The sequence below is a fragment of the Sceloporus occidentalis genome, unplaced genomic scaffold (assembly GCF_023333645.1).
Source record: "Sceloporus occidentalis isolate IW3139 unplaced genomic scaffold, rSceOcc1.0.p SCAF_113, whole genome shotgun sequence".
Classification (NCBI taxonomy): Eukaryota; Metazoa; Chordata; class Lepidosauria; order Squamata; family Phrynosomatidae; genus Sceloporus; species Sceloporus occidentalis.
In genome coordinates, this window is record NW_028317093.1 from 2,212,441 (window position 1) to 2,228,889 (window position 16,449).

Genomic DNA, 16,449 nt, shown 5'->3' on the forward strand with positions numbered 1-16,449 from the left:
AACACAGGGATGGGTTCTCAAAATCATAAAACTCAAATAGCATTCCTTATATCACTTGGGATCTTGTTCTGTTCCTCATAATCAAATAATAGCGTGTTAGCTGTATATTGTTACTATTAATTTTTGCAGTTGGTGAAATACACAAGGAATTACTAACTGCTATATGCAAAAGTATAGAGTTGGCAGTAAAAAAACATGTACAAAGACTAACAGCTGTTTAAACCATATGGGACATAATAGTTTCCTTAGTTAAAGACATATAGAAAAAAAAAAACACAGGTTCAGAATTCCGGTGACAGACAATAGAAAAACGCTGCATTGACATGTATAATCATGAGGAAAGCACAATAATTAACTGCAGTAATTCAAACCTGATTCAAGAATCCTCACAACATTAATTTTCTAAAGGTTTCACAAATTATATTGTATCAGGTTTGATGGAACCATATTTGAACAAGATGTATTTTACAAGGTAGCAAAAACGTCAATATTTTCTGGGAGTGGGTATTAAAATTATACCATGTATGGATATGAAGAATGGCTATCATAGTTTTTGTTTTTTTTGAGAAGCACATTGCATCCACTCATCTAACTAGAAAACAGCTATTTTGACAAAAGTAATGAAATATATGTACACATGAAATTGTTGATTTTTCTCAGTCCCAAAACTCTACTCTCATTCCTATTTTAAACTTTTTTGCTCATATGTCTACATGACCCTTCTAGCACAAGACACACCATCCCTTATGAAAAGAGGCATTTTCTATGGCAATCCTAGTTAAGTGCATATCATGCTGCACTAATATAGTGCAAAATCTTGCCTTACATGTAGCAAAAAAAAAAGATGTAGGCAAAGTTACGAGAGATAGAGAAAGTAGAAACATTGTAACATTTACAAGTGATTTATCAGAGAGTAGTTGCTAGAAAATACTGCATTTCAGGAAAATGTTCATGTATGCTGTAGTTGTGGCACAAATGTATATACAGTGAGTCTAGCGGTTCCATATGTGAGCTTCAAGTTCAGAGACAGGCTGTCCAGTCGATGAATGTCTTTAAAGATCAGTTATCTGTGCGTTGTTATATACAACTCTCATTTGACAAAAAACACATTGTTAATTAAAGAAAAATGGTACGAGAGTCAAATCAGAGCGTGGTATCAACTCATGTGGACCTGTTGGGTCAAGCTGACCTACCAAACCTTTATCTGGGTTATTCAAATTGTGTGTTTACATAGACATGGATTTTCCACCTGCATGTTCTTTGTAGGATTCTGGAAGAACCAAAGTACAGTTAAACTACCATGAAATTCGCAATTTACAGTTATTGTTTCAATAATCCATTGATGTAGTATGGTTCGCCTTGTCTTTTTCTTTTTTTATAATGCATTTCTCAGATTACAAGTCTTCCGTTAAATCAGTGGTCATTTTGGACGGTATATTTTTTCCAGGAATATTACTAAATGTAGTTTACATGTCTGCATCTCCATCATATGCCAAGGTTAAAGGTTTCAGGCGGTTGTTTTGTCTTCTTGGCGGCTTCTTTGGCTTTTTGCTTTAAAGAAAAAAAGGAACACATATGTGTTTACAAAAAACATCACAGTATTTAAAAAAAAAACACCTCTGTTTTAAGGGGGCTGTGAATTAATCTTGAAAAGATTAAATGCAATTTATTGCGTAACTTCTGCTTAAAACAACAGAAGTACCAGACTGGAGTGGCAAAATGCATCCTTCCACTTTAAGACCAGCAGCAGATAATTCACAGGCACACTAAAGGTATGTCGGAGCCGCTGACAGGCACCTACCCAAAAGGACATTTACCTGCAAGGCCGGCCAGAACAACAATACCTCAAATTAAAATGTATAGTTAATCTTAATCCCAGACAAACCCTGAGAAGTGGTCAATGCATGTGGCTAATTTGTTCTGATTTTTTTCTGCTATCTGTATTGATTTACAGTAGAGCAGACCCCTTTTAGCCTCAAGATCCCCCAGGCCCAAACCCCGGGTCTATAGAGAAAGGGAGTCAGTTGGAATAAGCAGGACATCATTAGGATTTCATGAAATTTCCAAAAACGACCAGTTCGTTATTGTGCTTGAGCTGAAAATATCATCCTAATACTAAAACAACTTCTTTAGTGCCATAATATATTACTGCATACAGTCCTGCATTTAATGTTCAGAACTACATTCATGTGCATGTGGGATACCTCTTTAGGTTCTATCCATCGGCTCATTGTAGTACTCAAGTGAAAGCTTAAAGAATTAATACATATTGTAATTTTCAATCACAGAAAAGCATCCACCAGAAACCTTATGCATTTCATCAATTAAAATAGCCAACAAGGATCACTATTTTTTCTGAGGTTTTATAGAAAGAAACAAAACCTAACCATCTCTCTTACTAGGTGACTTCCCAAGATGTTAATAACTTTATATATAGGTAATGTAGGTCACCGAGCTTAGGCAGAATCTACACAGAGATCTCTTTTTTACTTTAAATGTCTACAGAAGTTCTAAAATTAGGTAAAACTATGTGTATACTTCACAATAAAATACAAGTTATTTGACAGTCTTAGAGCACATATATACTAAATGAAAAACACTGTAAGAAAACAGAATGATTAGTTAGGAATCTGTTAGAAAAGCGATGTGAAGGTTAGGACAGATCATTGTGATAATTGTGAAAAATCAGAAGACTCACCAGGCCAGATAGATCATGGACACAATAAACAGGAGTAAGACAAAAGCACCTGCTGCAACCCCATAAACCCAGGTTTTCAATCTCCCATCTAAAAGAGTGAATGTTAGTTCAATTAGAGAAGCAGTAACAGATACCAGTTAAAGAGCAATGATGATTCATTGGCTTGTGTTACTAAGTTAAAGCAGCACTGAGATTAGCATAGTAATACAGGTCTGTTTCACCACACCAACACATTTTTATATGTGCTATTGGTTAATGTCAGACTTGTATAAGCATGATGGTTTTACTTTAATGTTTTAATAATAATAATAATAATAATAATAATATAATTATGTATATCTTATCATTTCTGTGCAGAGAAGCCTACCTTTCACATCTGGAAACAATCTCTAACGTGGCTTTAAATATCACCTACGTCTAACTCACCTGATCCAAAAGGTTCTAAGATCCATGTCCTTCCACCATACCCTGACTGACTGCTGGAGGGCTGGGTGGGGTTAACAGCTCTACTTGTTTTCACATCACCCTTTTTATCTTCTATGGTGGGAAAAACAACAACAGGAATTAAAGTGCACTGATCTAGTGTGCCGTCTGATGATGTCACTTCAGTGTAGCCATCTTCACAGCCGCAGAAGCCAGTCTTTAAGAAAACAGAAAACAGCATGATTCACCCTAGAACGCATATGTTTAATTTTTCATTGTTATTACAAAAGTCAGTATTCCATCCCTGGGTGTGTTTCACATTCTGCTTAATATTTGGTAGCCTAATCAATTTAGTTATATAGATCATCCAGTACTCCTACCATTGCCTCTAGCCCAAGGTTGCTTCATTACTTTGTAACACTGTGGCTTTAAATCATTCTAAACATGTTCTACCAAACACCAGGGAGTATTTTATGCATAGCAGAAGGCTAATATGAAAAGCAATAAAATAACAGAGACAATGTGTGGAAACTATTACATTAGTCCCTACAAATTAACATTTTCACAGCAAGAGCACAACAATTCATTTATCATACTTAAGTCACACTTGACTCAAAGCAGTTTTGTAACGGAATGTTGTATTTATTTCAGAATATACAATAAATGGAGTGGAACTTCTTAACGATTTGTTTTTATATTCCCAAGTGGATTGGTACATACCTCTGTACAGTATGAGTGAGGCTGAGTACAGGGAGGAGTGCATGTCCTCTCACTCTCTGGCTGGTATACCTCTAAGCATCCTCCTGTGAAAAGAGACAATTATAATTTTACTATAATACTGCACTGTAAAATACCGTAGGTAGTTATGTAAACAATTCTTCAGCGTGTTACATTTTGTAAATATATAGAAAGATTCAAAGAAAGGAAGATATTTTTCATGAAACTTTGTAATGATTCAAAAGTAGGAACTAGGTTCACACGGCATACATGAAATTCAGTGAAAAGGTATATGAGGGAAGGGGTGATACTAGATCCATACGACATATGGACCATGAGCATATAGTGAGCCCACACAGATTAGATTTTTAGGTGGCACATACTCTCTTATTTCCAGCTATGATCATCTGTCCACTTAAGAAATGGGCCATTCTGGTACAAAGTCATCAAAAGTGGAGCAATCAGCAAGAACATATACATTGATTGCTATGGGGATTGTGTCACTTTTTATTGTTTTGTACAAAAATTGTCCAATATCCACAGTACCCAATATCTATGCAAAGAGATCATTAGGTTTAATCTAGGCTTCCGTGAGAAACCACAAACCAAAATGCTTTGCAAATAGACAGCTCTATAGAAACATAGTAAGTAGTGGTATTAATATGTGTACTCAATATATTGATCATCTATGATCAGTCATTACTTACTGCTTAATAGCATTTAGAATTTTTCTTTTATTACCCACTCAGATAAAATCTCGAAAAAATTTGATCTGTTCTCCACTGCAATCTAGGTGATGACTTCAATCAATCAATTGAATCCAGCCCAGCGTTGTTGTAACTAGTCAAATATTTACCTGTCACATTTAAACCATCAGACCTTTGACACCAAACAGATCGGAATGATCCTTTCCATGGACTAGACAACCATTTGTACTCAAAACACTGCCCATCTGTGCAAAAATACATAAAATAATTATTACATATTGAAATAATAACATATTTATTATCAAATACTCAAAATGTAATGTTGGATGGCTTTATTTTTGTTTAAACAATCATGACACATTGTTATTATGCCCTGATATGTAAAACCACGGAATTCAAAGAGGGTGTACTGTACTTTCTGTTTCACACAGCTGTATTCTGTTACTTACCATTACATGACTTAGTTTCTAAAGTTTGTTCTGGGCAGAGATGTTGATTTTCCATTTCTTGAATTACCACTGCACGTGATCGTACTTTTACTCCTCCAAAGCCTAGATCTTCCCCATTAACACATGTCAACTGGCACAAACTCCATTCAGACCACTCGTTCAAGTAACAATCTCCTAAAGACAAAAAAAAACAAACCAAAATGAGCTGCAAATATTTGTCTCCAAATAGATGTTGGGCAATCCCCAACACAGAGTTGGGTGTATTTAGGCATCTGATATCCTATAAGTAATAAGTACATGCTAGGGAGCACATGTGAGCCTCTAGATAGGTTACATGGAAAGACAGTGATGTCCTTCAACCCCAGCCTAGCCATGATAGTCTCATGAAAGGAACTTGCACAAACCTTCTGAAGGTCAACAATGATTGCTACAATGTTCCAAGTATGTTTAATAATAACAATAACAAAATCCATCCCGCAACATAATGTTGAGAACATATATTTGTTGTCTTGATTAATGACTTTACCTGGACAAGGAACAGTGCAAGATTCCTCAAGGATAATGTTGTTTTCACCATTTACAATGAGTTCAAGATCTGCACAAAACTCTTCATCGACAATTTTACCAGGATCTTCCTTGGATCCATCATAAACTACACAGGAAATGTTTCTGAATCGTGTCCCCTCTCCACATTGAGCATCCTAACAAAAAACAATGAAATAATAAAGAAATAAAGTGTGTAAAGCAAACTTTTCTGAAAATATTTTTGTAACAAACTACATACAATATTTTTCTACCATTTCCCAAATTTTTTCCCTTTATAATTTAAAATGTAGTCATACTCTGAGAAATTATTTGCATCTATGTTCACCGAGGGGTCGTGCCACTGTGAAGACTTTTTAGAGTGGTAAAAGAAGACAGAATAAAAAAGACAGAAGAAAGAAGAACAGAAAGAAGACATTCAGAGTGAATCACTACACAAGCCGTGTGGGTGAGTGAGAATTAAGCTCTTTGCTTCATTTCTGTTTGTTTTGCTGAAGTTCCCTCTTCATTTTCAGGGATTTGTATGAATTGTCGAAATTGGCAAATTTCGTTACAATTGCAATTTGTATGAATTTGAATGCACAAGTCTTCTAAATGGTACTCATCATATAGAGGAGCACTAAGAAAAAACTAGAAATTAATTCAGTGAAAGCAGGTGTTCCCTACACAGCAAAAAAATCAATTACTGAAATAAACAATACAAGTTGCACACCTAAAGCTGCTCCAGTCTTTTTAATTTATAAATCAAAGTACCAAAACATAAAAGCTAAAGAGGGATGCATGCATACATAAATAAAATGATGCTCCCATATTTGCACGTGACTCATCTTACAAAGAAAACCACAATACTTTTATATCATTTGGTTACTGTTCTATAGTTCTAAGGACCTTGTCGCAAAAAAGTCTCGTAAATTAAGTTATCATTTATTTCCATGTTTCACGAAAGTACTCACCCCCCATGATTCTCTGCTATTTGAAGAGCAAGTTCTAGGGACTTGGTAGCCTCTTGAAGATTAAAACATGGCACTGATTGTGTTCCACGTGACACAATGTGCTACATAATTGTGCAAATTTTTATGATGCATATATTGCCAAATGTCTTTAAGCGAGCCATTTGTCACAATAATAGCAAAATGGTTCTTTTCACATACTAGCTCAGGCTAGCACAGCGTCAAAGGTAAAACTTAGCTGAAGCGAACACAATATTTATTGCAAGATCACACTGGGAAATCAGGAACTAAGAGACTCCCATGCATAACCTTATGTAAGTTTTTCTGCAGCAAGTAACAAAACTATACCTAGCACGGATTGCTGACAATACAAATATGACATTTACAGAAATCAAAACAAAAAAGTAGTAGCTCCCCTTTAAGCCTTTATAATATCCCACCTTTTTTGAGCAATTTTTTGAGCAACTAAAAAAATCACATCAGCATAAGAATGAAATCATATACCTCGACTTTGCAGACAGACCAACGTCCATATTGCCATCTATAGCAAGGCTTCACTGGGCATGGCTTGGATTGTTCCACTTGTGAGAGGCACGGCCTCCCATCTCCCTGTGCAGGCTGTATCACGGTTCTTTTACGTATCATTTTTCCTAAACCCCCCAACACACACAAAAACACAAAATTAAATATCTACCTCTGAAATATGAAAACAGTCTTGCTTATTTTTAACGTTTGACTTTTTTTGTCGCCTTGACTACATGTCAAAAGGATCAGTACCAGAAATTTTGGCTACAATTGTGTAGCTGAAACCAGTAATTGCTGGAATTATTGGTGGTAGCTTTAAAAGCTTTTGACCTTAAAGGATCAGCCATTTTGAGCGTTTCAGTGGAAGCGCCCATCGAGCAATGGCATACCATTTTATTTTTAAAGATCTCACAATCATAACTAACCTGTAAGACCACATTCTTTGGAACACTCAGACCACTGAGACCAATCAGAGAGCTGACAGTTCACAGGACATTCCACCACACAAGAGGTATTCATCTGCCATGTCTTCTCCAAACCAAGCTATATGAAAGATACATTTTACTTTAGTATATGATTGATGACACATACTGTAGTTAGGATAATCCATAGAAAACAAGAGGAATCAAAAGCATTTGGTTTTTTTTCCCATCAAGTCAAAATTAAATTGAGAGTTTATGACAATACGATTGTCCATCAAAGGAAATCCTCTCTAAAAAGCAAAGCATTCCCTTCTATTCAGAAATGTTGATCAAATTCCATGCTGTTATTGTTGTGACAACATACCCCTCCCCCATTTTTTTTCAATCATAGGGAACTTTTATTCTTCTATCTCCATTCAACTGGAGTCCTTTTTCATTTGCCACCTCTCCCTGTCTTTCAATATCTTCTACTGTATTTATCCTTCCTGGCCTTATCTACCCCTCTCGATTATCAGTTGCAAACACGCAACATGGTTGAACTGTGCTATTATCACCATACAGATTAACTGTTATTTAAGCCTTTTAGGAGCACTATTGCCAATAAACCAGAAAATGTATTTTTGATAAAATTCCTATATAGTATCTCATGGTAAAAAAAAACCCATTAAAGATGCAGTATTGTTGAGGCTATGTCAGTCATTTTCACCAGATTTGGAAGTATATTGATTATTAAACCTATAAATCAATAAATAAAATCTTCATTCCCCATTAACCAAAAATTCTAAAAAATATTCTACAGCCATGCGACAGTGTTAACAGATGTCATCCAGAGTGCATTAAGGTTAATAGAGTCTTATATACTCACACTCACCTCTTCACAGTACTTTAGGTCAACAGATTTAGCGTCACTTCGAACACAGTCAAGCATTCTTGTTTTGATGCCATTTCCGCACACAGCCTTCTCACTCAACTGACAAGTACTCCAATCTAAATACATGGTTGGGCATAAATCAAGGAGTTGGCTTTAACACCACATTTAGAATGAGTTACAGTTCATAAGAAAATCTACACAATAGTGTATAATGGTGTTCACTGTGTATGTTCAAGTAATTAACTAAATAATTGTGCACACAAAATGGCTTCATATTATCTAGTACCAGAAAGGGTTCTAGTGAGCTTATTGGCCCTGAAGCATATAAAAACTTATTCAGGTGCAAAAATTGATTGAAGTGATCGCTTTGCAACGGAATGGTGCAAGTAACAGTTCATTGGTTATTGTGGTGAAGAGACCCTTTAACCCATGTAGTCTAGCATGTGGAATGTCAAGTATTTTAGCTACTGTACATAGCTAATGGCTGAATCCTTCAATTCGCTTATTATAAGCATTTAGAAAACTTGTTTTCCATACCTGTTACATTGTACTCGTAGTGGTAGCAATTCTTATTTAAATTACACGGCTCAGTTTCAATGGCAATATGGCAGGCTTTGCCGTCATCAGACTGTCGAATAGGTGTTGCTGATCTCTCCCGATAGGTGGTTCCATCACACGGCTTAAGACAGAAAAATAGTGTTTGGTGGAAAAGTACATATTTCAATTCTGCAAATATGTTTGCCAAAGCTAGGAATGTAAGCTATTACTTTTATAAGCATTTTGTGATGAATCTGCAAATACTGATAACATACTAGACAAGCGGATTAAGCAAACAACCATTTGAAAGTTGAACAAGAGATTAAAATGCTAAACATCATTATCCATGCAGAAATGTGATTTGTATAATAATGAAAACCTTTTCAGCATACTCTTGTTATGGAGCCAAGTATATGTCTATATTATCATATTTAAGTCATAAAGATTAGCCCAATTTACAATCTTTCTCTGCCCATCAGTGGTTTCCGATCTATTACCAAGCTATATGGTATTGTTGACCTAATAATCTAATATTCTGTCAATGTTTTTTTTACTTTACATTTGACATTTTTTACATATACACTTCAATCATTAATGTATTTCGGGAAGCAACTCATTTTTAATAACAATAAGCATTCTTTTCTAAGAGGCTGAAAAAGTTACATGCATTACCATCATATAATGATGTAAAAGTATGTATGTAAGTTTTTGCGTACGTGGCCCATTTCTTTAGTTGTGGTCCAGTTTACATTTTAATGATTGAAGGGTCTTACCAAAGAGCACTTGTTCCATTGACTCCATTCAGACATTACGCAATCTTCGGGGCAAGGCAGTTTGCAGTTTCTTGATCCAAGAGGCATTTCTTCTGGTTCGCAGAGGTAGTCTTCAACCACGTCTGCCGGGCCATCTACTGTGTTCTGCATGCATCTAAAGCCAAGGGAAACAAGGACTACTATCTCAGCAACAGAACATTGATTTATAAAGTTTTATTGCTCTCGATCTTCTATGCCAAATAATCAACTTATTTGTGACTATTAGCATCTAATAAGTGTTCCTATTTACCCAGTAAAAGCACATAGAAAACACCAGCTTGAACTCTGAAATAATTTAAGAGATGAAACAATGTCCATATAAAAGACTTTATTCACGTCCTTGGACCGTTAATGAGAGAGCAACAAAGAAAGGTAGGTAGGCTTCTCTACCCCATTAGCAGCTTGCCCTACCACCCTAACTAAGTTTTGCCCCCTCAATTCCCATAAGGAGTAGTTGGGGAGAGCTCCCAGGTACCAGTTCTGGTCGGAGGCCGCTTTTGTAAAATAGTAATGAGCTTCCTCTCGGTGGTTTGTGCTGTAATATATGTATAGTTTAAATTCATGTATTCTTGATTATTCTTACCTTACTTTTCTGGTCTGAACACCTTCTCCACAGTTCTGTTTCAGATCAACATTTGTTACTTTACATATACTCCATGGCTCTGAGACCCAGATGTACTGATTGCAATCACTGTGACATGGAACTACTTCATACACCTATACCACAGGAGAGAATGCTGTAAGCCACTCTAAGGTTATTGAGGAAACATGATTTATTTATGCTGACCTGTATAGATATATGGAATCAGCAACCATCTGATTGCATTAGCTCCCCACCCCACACACTAAAAGGTTCAATTTAATATATTTAAAGTATCAAAAAGAAAATGTGATAGGAGCTTACAAGAACATTTGCATTCCCATATGGAAGAGGCTGCAAATGAAATTTGTATTTTTCTTATTTAACTATACATCAAGTAAAACATATTTAATATGGTTCAACATTAGTACATTCAGAAATTCTTACCTGAGCCTATTGAATGCAGAAAACACAAAAAAAGAAGAAAAAGAGAATTAAAACATGCAATTATATTATTATTATATCATAAAAATATATTTTGTAATTTAAGCTAGTGTTTCTCAATATGTGTAGGAAGCATCAATCCCAGTATTTCATGGTGTTTCAGTACCTAAGTATCTGTTTCATTGCTGATATTCATAGTAATTGGTAGGAAAAAGTTACATGTAGGGTTATTATAAACATAGGTTTGGAGCTTTATAGTGGGAGTAAACTTTTATTTCTGGTCACTAACCGCCCAGTCTGTCCACTCTCTACCTATTTTAAGGCTTTTGGGGGCTAGGCATGTCTATGTGCAGGTACCATTGCCTCCACAATTTAGTCCCCATCGCACCTATTTACCATCAGAAGGTGTCATAATAGGGGTATATGGATAGAAAAATATGTTACTAGGGGTTCTTGATTGGAAAATGGTTTCATTGATTTAGGCGATCCCCCAGTTATATTCTGGCAACACAGTAAGTTACATTATATGTTACATACATAGTACCTAACAATAAGAAATATATATATATATATTTATGCTTGAATACCTAATTCATACATACATATATGTTAGACAATTTTTTTTTAAATGATAACATTTAATATAAATTTGGATGTTAAATGGAATAATTTGACATTGAGTTCTATTTTAGTAATTGAACCTGAACTCCACGAGAGGGCAGCACAGTCACATACTATGGAACATACTGAGCACAAAGGACAGTATCCTAAGCTTTTAACAAAATGAAGAATTTGATACTAAAATCTGTCTTAGATTACAAGTAAACCTTTCTGTCCATTTTCCTCTATGCAGCAATATAATAAAATAGAGTGGTTATATGATGAAGAGTACATGATGTTTCAGCGAAATGCAACCCGGTGATGATGATGCAGTCCTACGGAGAGTTACTTAATATTCTGAGAGCACACTCTCAGTTTCCACATTCTGTTATATGATAATCAATCAGCATTTTAGTTATTCTCTTATTTCTTTTCATTCTAGATCAGAGGTTATTAAAGTAGATCAACCACTTCCCAAAAGCCTTTCATTCTTCCTAAGCATCTTGTCTTGAGGTATAACAAATGCCCATATTGTAGCTCAGAGTCTTTAATATATATTGTGCTCTGTTACTGTACTCAGTTACCTTAGTCACTAAGCTTTGAGTATAAACCTTAAGTACTGTACATGAAACTCAGTTTAGGTGGTCCAAGGAACACACTGCTCCTACTCAAATGAGGCACTAGACCAAGTAAATATTCGGCACATACCTATAATAAGGACCGAACCTTGAGTGTCTGTTGAAAAAAATGTGAATTTATCCTAGAAGCTTTACCTAGGGAGTGCAGACACGGATTCTGTAAAAACCTACCTATAGCTGCCTAGATGGCTGCGTTAGGCATGTTGTCATAATCAGGCCACCCCAGGCTGTTTATGGAGACTTAATAACCTAATACATTCTCCATATTCTCAGAAAGTCAACTAAATATCCCTTAATATAAACATCAAAGGCCATTTACCTGATTTACATGATCCAGTTTTGGGCATGGTCTTCCACCATTATAAGGCTTCTCCCGGAGCCATTTGGAACGGACTTTGACACCACTCCCACAGGATTTACTACATCGGGACCAATTGGACCACTCGCTTAATTTACAGTCAGATGGGCATGGAATAATACATGCTTCCTCTATATAACCTAATAAGAAAAAATGTTAGGCAATTAATGAGGACCTACATAAAGCTATGAAAATTATACCACTGGATTATAAAAAAAAAAATACATTTTAGTTAAAGAAAACAAAACTATTCACCAATAATTCTGATATTTTATGGATATTTAAAAGATTCATTCAGTAAATTACTATACAATATATACAAAATGAAACTTGTTATGATGCCTTCTATAAGATATAATAAAGATTTAGCGTATCTACGGTATTTTCATATAAATAATTTATGAAACTATAAATGAAAGGCTCCTACTATACATAAATTAAATAGATGAAAGGTACAGCTGAGACATTAAAGTCAACAGAAAAGGTCGACACAATAAAACAGACCTCATAATTTGACAGAGGCTGGTATTTGGAGACACCTGGGTATCTATTCTAAACATAGAACATGTTATGTGAAATAATAAAAACTTAATGGCTTCTCTCTTGAGATATTGGTACTCCTCTGCTGGTGAGTAGAAACAATTGTGTAAAGTGGAATGCTGGTAACGAGATGATTAGAGCTTCACATTTTCTAGGAATTGTCCAAAACACACATGTTTTCATTTCTTACATATTTGATAATATATCTGTGTTTGTTGTGAAAAGTTGACAAAAAATATAATTTCTCTATCTATGTATCTAACTAATTATCTCAGTAGAATTTTGGGTATCATATATATTATAATGTAAATTGTAAATTTGTACCATTATAAAACAAGAACTGAATATATATACAGAAACTACTGTTTTCCAATGTAATTTTTAATTTTGATTTTTATTGCAGGAAAAAGTATTACATTTACACAGATGCAAACATTATTATTAATTGGAAACCCATAACTTTGAATTTTATGTAGGCCAGGATTATTCTGCTAATTTATCTTGGTAGCATAAACTATCACATTAATTTTAAATAACAATTGATTTATTCTTAACTAACGCTGGTTAAGTCAGTGTAGCGGTTTTTTTTACATATATAAACTATTTCTTTACATGTTAATTTATAATGTCGTCTAGTTGACCATCTGGTTAGCTGGCCAACTTGGTTACCAACCTTTTCTTTATTCTTTATAGAAACTGGATCAGGTAGGAGTGGAGTGGGCAACAGGCATTATGAACAGCTAAGGAATGGGTGGAGGGGGACCAGTAAGGAGGGGGGGTTGGTGAAGCAACATACAGAGATCAATGGTTTAGAGAGTTCCCTTGGTCAATAATGTATAGTATAGGAGAAACATCCACAAGAAGGGGCAGGGATGGGATGGGGTAGTCTTTCATGCAAAAGCTACAAAAGCTAGATCAAAATATCCTGCAAGCAGTGACCAAGGGCTCAACCCTGAGATATCTGCCACCTGGTGATGAGTTTACGGGGTTGTTGCCCTAGGTCTAGCCCTCAGACCTAGAATGTTGAGAAGGTCCTCCTTTCTCCAGTATTCTTTGTGCAGAGTTCTGGAATAAGGTGTCATATGCCAGTATTCCACTTTGGTTCATGCAGAAAAGATACTACGGAGGTCCGCACAGAATTCAACAGTCTAAATGGGCTTGTTTAAAGGGAGATCCTAACAGGTCTATTAAGACCTCATGTGCATCAGGGTGGGTGATTGGCCCCTAGTAGGGATGTCACCCCCCTGTGGCCTAAGCCTAGTCGTCTAGTGGCTAGAATATGCCACTACTGGCACCTATATATTCTTGACTATTCTGCTGAGATAAGGGAAGCTTACAAAGCTTATTCATGGAATGATGTATGTGTTCACTTAATTAAAACTTAAATTAATTAGGTAATCTTACAATGAAAGTTGTATTTGTAATTGGAAACAACTTCTGTTTCAATACTACAAAACCACATACCTTTATCCTGTTATTGGTTTATCTCTTATAAAAACTAGCTGATAATATAGATTTGCCTTACACTAACACACTTGAATAATAATAATCATTTATAAACATTGGTTATTAGCTATAATAGCTCTATAACATGTCTGGATAAATGTGCAATTAAATGTGTAATTAGCTGAGGAAACTATTTTCATTAATTAGCTACAGTGTAAAGTGATAGTTAATGATCATACGGTTTGTCATTGGCTAGATATGTGCTAACATATTAGCTAATGTTATTAATACATAATAAATCGTTAATGCCTCTAAATATAGTTATTGTCCAGCATTGACTGTTTTTTTCTTATGTTACCACTTTTTTTACCCAAGGTTTATTTGGTATGCGGGTTTACGGTTAACCCCCGAAAAACTTACCAATACCAATATAACCTCCACCACCATTACATTTTAGTAAACACTGAGGTTTGTGTTATTTAAGGTGGGATACTTCCATAGCAACTACCTAGTAGTCTCTACATAAATGTTCCCCGGTTTTGTTACTGCATCAACAGCAGATAATGTTAACAGATATACCCCATAGGGAGAAACGTCCACAAAAAAATGATGAGAATTTGCACTTAAAGTGAACATAATAGGAAAATGGTCATCGGCTTGGAAAAGAAAAACCACATACGGGAACAGGCTGTTTTCTTCTGGGCATTTATAATGATGCATATTGATTTTTTTTCCCAAGAAATTTTTGAAATGTGATCTCCTTACAGAACACATGTGAAGATGATTTTAAGAATAATCCTATAAAGATCATCGCTCTTTTTTTTTTTATCTCAGGATGTGGGGGGCACCCTAGATCCCTCATAAAGTTATATCACTATAATGTATCCTTTTCATTATAATAGATAAATAAAGTCTTGGACATCTTAATTAACATATAATATTTCGTATCACCTGCATTACAGATGGGACTCCTATATCTTTTTTTCCTGCTCTAAAACTTAGGGCGACCGAGCGAATAGTATTAAAGAATATCTGAAATTATCAAGACTTATTACCAAGGATCAAGACGCTTTATAGGTTATCACAACTGAGCTAGTTGCTTACACTACCAGAAAATAATTACAGCTTAAGAGAGTAAAAACAATATTTGCTTACCATGACTATTGCATCTTGAGGTCTCTACAAGTCTGTTGTTTTGATCATAACATGCCATGGCCTGGTAGCGATATCCTTGACCACATTCCTTGATGTCTCCTTGAACCTTCATTCCTAATAACACCTCCACTTTTCCTTCTGGCAAAATGCAATCCGACCAATTACCCACAGGCTGAGCACTGTATTTGTCACATGGACAGAACTGTGTCTCAATCAATGGATATAGCTGGGAGTTTTTGCACTTGTCCTTTTTCTTACTCTTCCCTGAATATTTAAAAAAAATAGTTAATTTCAATACTATAAAGAAAGAACACAAAGCATATTTCACAGATATCTCTTGAAGACTGTATTACGCCAAGACATTTCCAACATGGATTACTAAACGTGTTATTTTATCACAATTGAACAGAACGCTCCAAGATATGGATTCTGGCACAGGAGATGGCATATGAAGAAAAATCACTTAGCACATACTGCGGCTGCCCATTTACAGAGACTGGGTTCTCAGCATGAAAGGGATGCAAAAGAAATGCAAAATAAGATTAATATTAAAGCTGACACTTAATCTGAAGTCATTTTTTACATTTTATAAAGCCATGTCTCACTGCAAAGTTATTTATGAGATTTTCAAAAAATGACTTACAATAAGATTTGAAAAATCCTCAGTAATGACACAGAGCCAAAAAATAGCATTAAAAAGGTGTCTGAAATATTATTCTTCGGTCCCTCATACCACAATAAACAAATTTAAATCAGATTTTACAACATTTTGATAACCCCAAAGGCTACACATTTTTTTTAGATTTTTTTTTTAATGTACCTATGAGAGAGAGAAAAAAAGCTTTACATTTTTTTAAATTAAAAATCAATATTAACAAAACGTATGATTTATTTAAAAAGTGAGTGTTTTAATTTAACCTTACTGATGCAAATATTTTTCATATTATGTTTTCTTCATACCCGAATATGAAGTATAATATTTAAAAAATGTCTTCTCGCTCTTTTATCATAACAGATAATATTATTCAATATCC

The 16,449-nt window shown here is 35.0% G+C and overlaps 1 protein-coding gene across 1 annotated transcript in view; it reads right to left on the reverse strand.

Annotated features, from left to right (window-relative positions):
• Positions 1-1,466: 1,466 nt before the first annotated feature.
• Positions 1,467-16,449, reverse strand: part of LOC149282544 (thrombospondin type-1 domain-containing protein 7A-like) — a 105,726-nt gene continuing 90,743 nt past the window's right edge. The window contains exons 14-28 of the mRNA XM_089498112.1: positions 15,416-15,679; positions 12,236-12,414; positions 10,238-10,371; positions 9,616-9,769; positions 8,843-8,984; positions 8,306-8,421; positions 7,438-7,555; positions 6,992-7,137; positions 5,521-5,695; positions 4,995-5,168; positions 4,695-4,790; positions 3,842-3,924; positions 3,125-3,338; positions 2,699-2,786; positions 1,467-1,551 (exon numbers count right to left, since the gene is read on the reverse strand). Coding sequence (XP_089354238.1) covers positions 1,467-1,551; positions 2,699-2,786; positions 3,125-3,338; positions 3,842-3,924; positions 4,695-4,790; positions 4,995-5,168; positions 5,521-5,695; positions 6,992-7,137; positions 7,438-7,555; positions 8,306-8,421; positions 8,843-8,984; positions 9,616-9,769; positions 10,238-10,371; positions 12,236-12,414; positions 15,416-15,679 — 2,168 coding nt within the window. The remainder of the gene's footprint in view (positions 1,552-2,698; positions 2,787-3,124; positions 3,339-3,841; positions 3,925-4,694; positions 4,791-4,994; positions 5,169-5,520; positions 5,696-6,991; positions 7,138-7,437; positions 7,556-8,305; positions 8,422-8,842; positions 8,985-9,615; positions 9,770-10,237; positions 10,372-12,235; positions 12,415-15,415; positions 15,680-16,449) is intronic.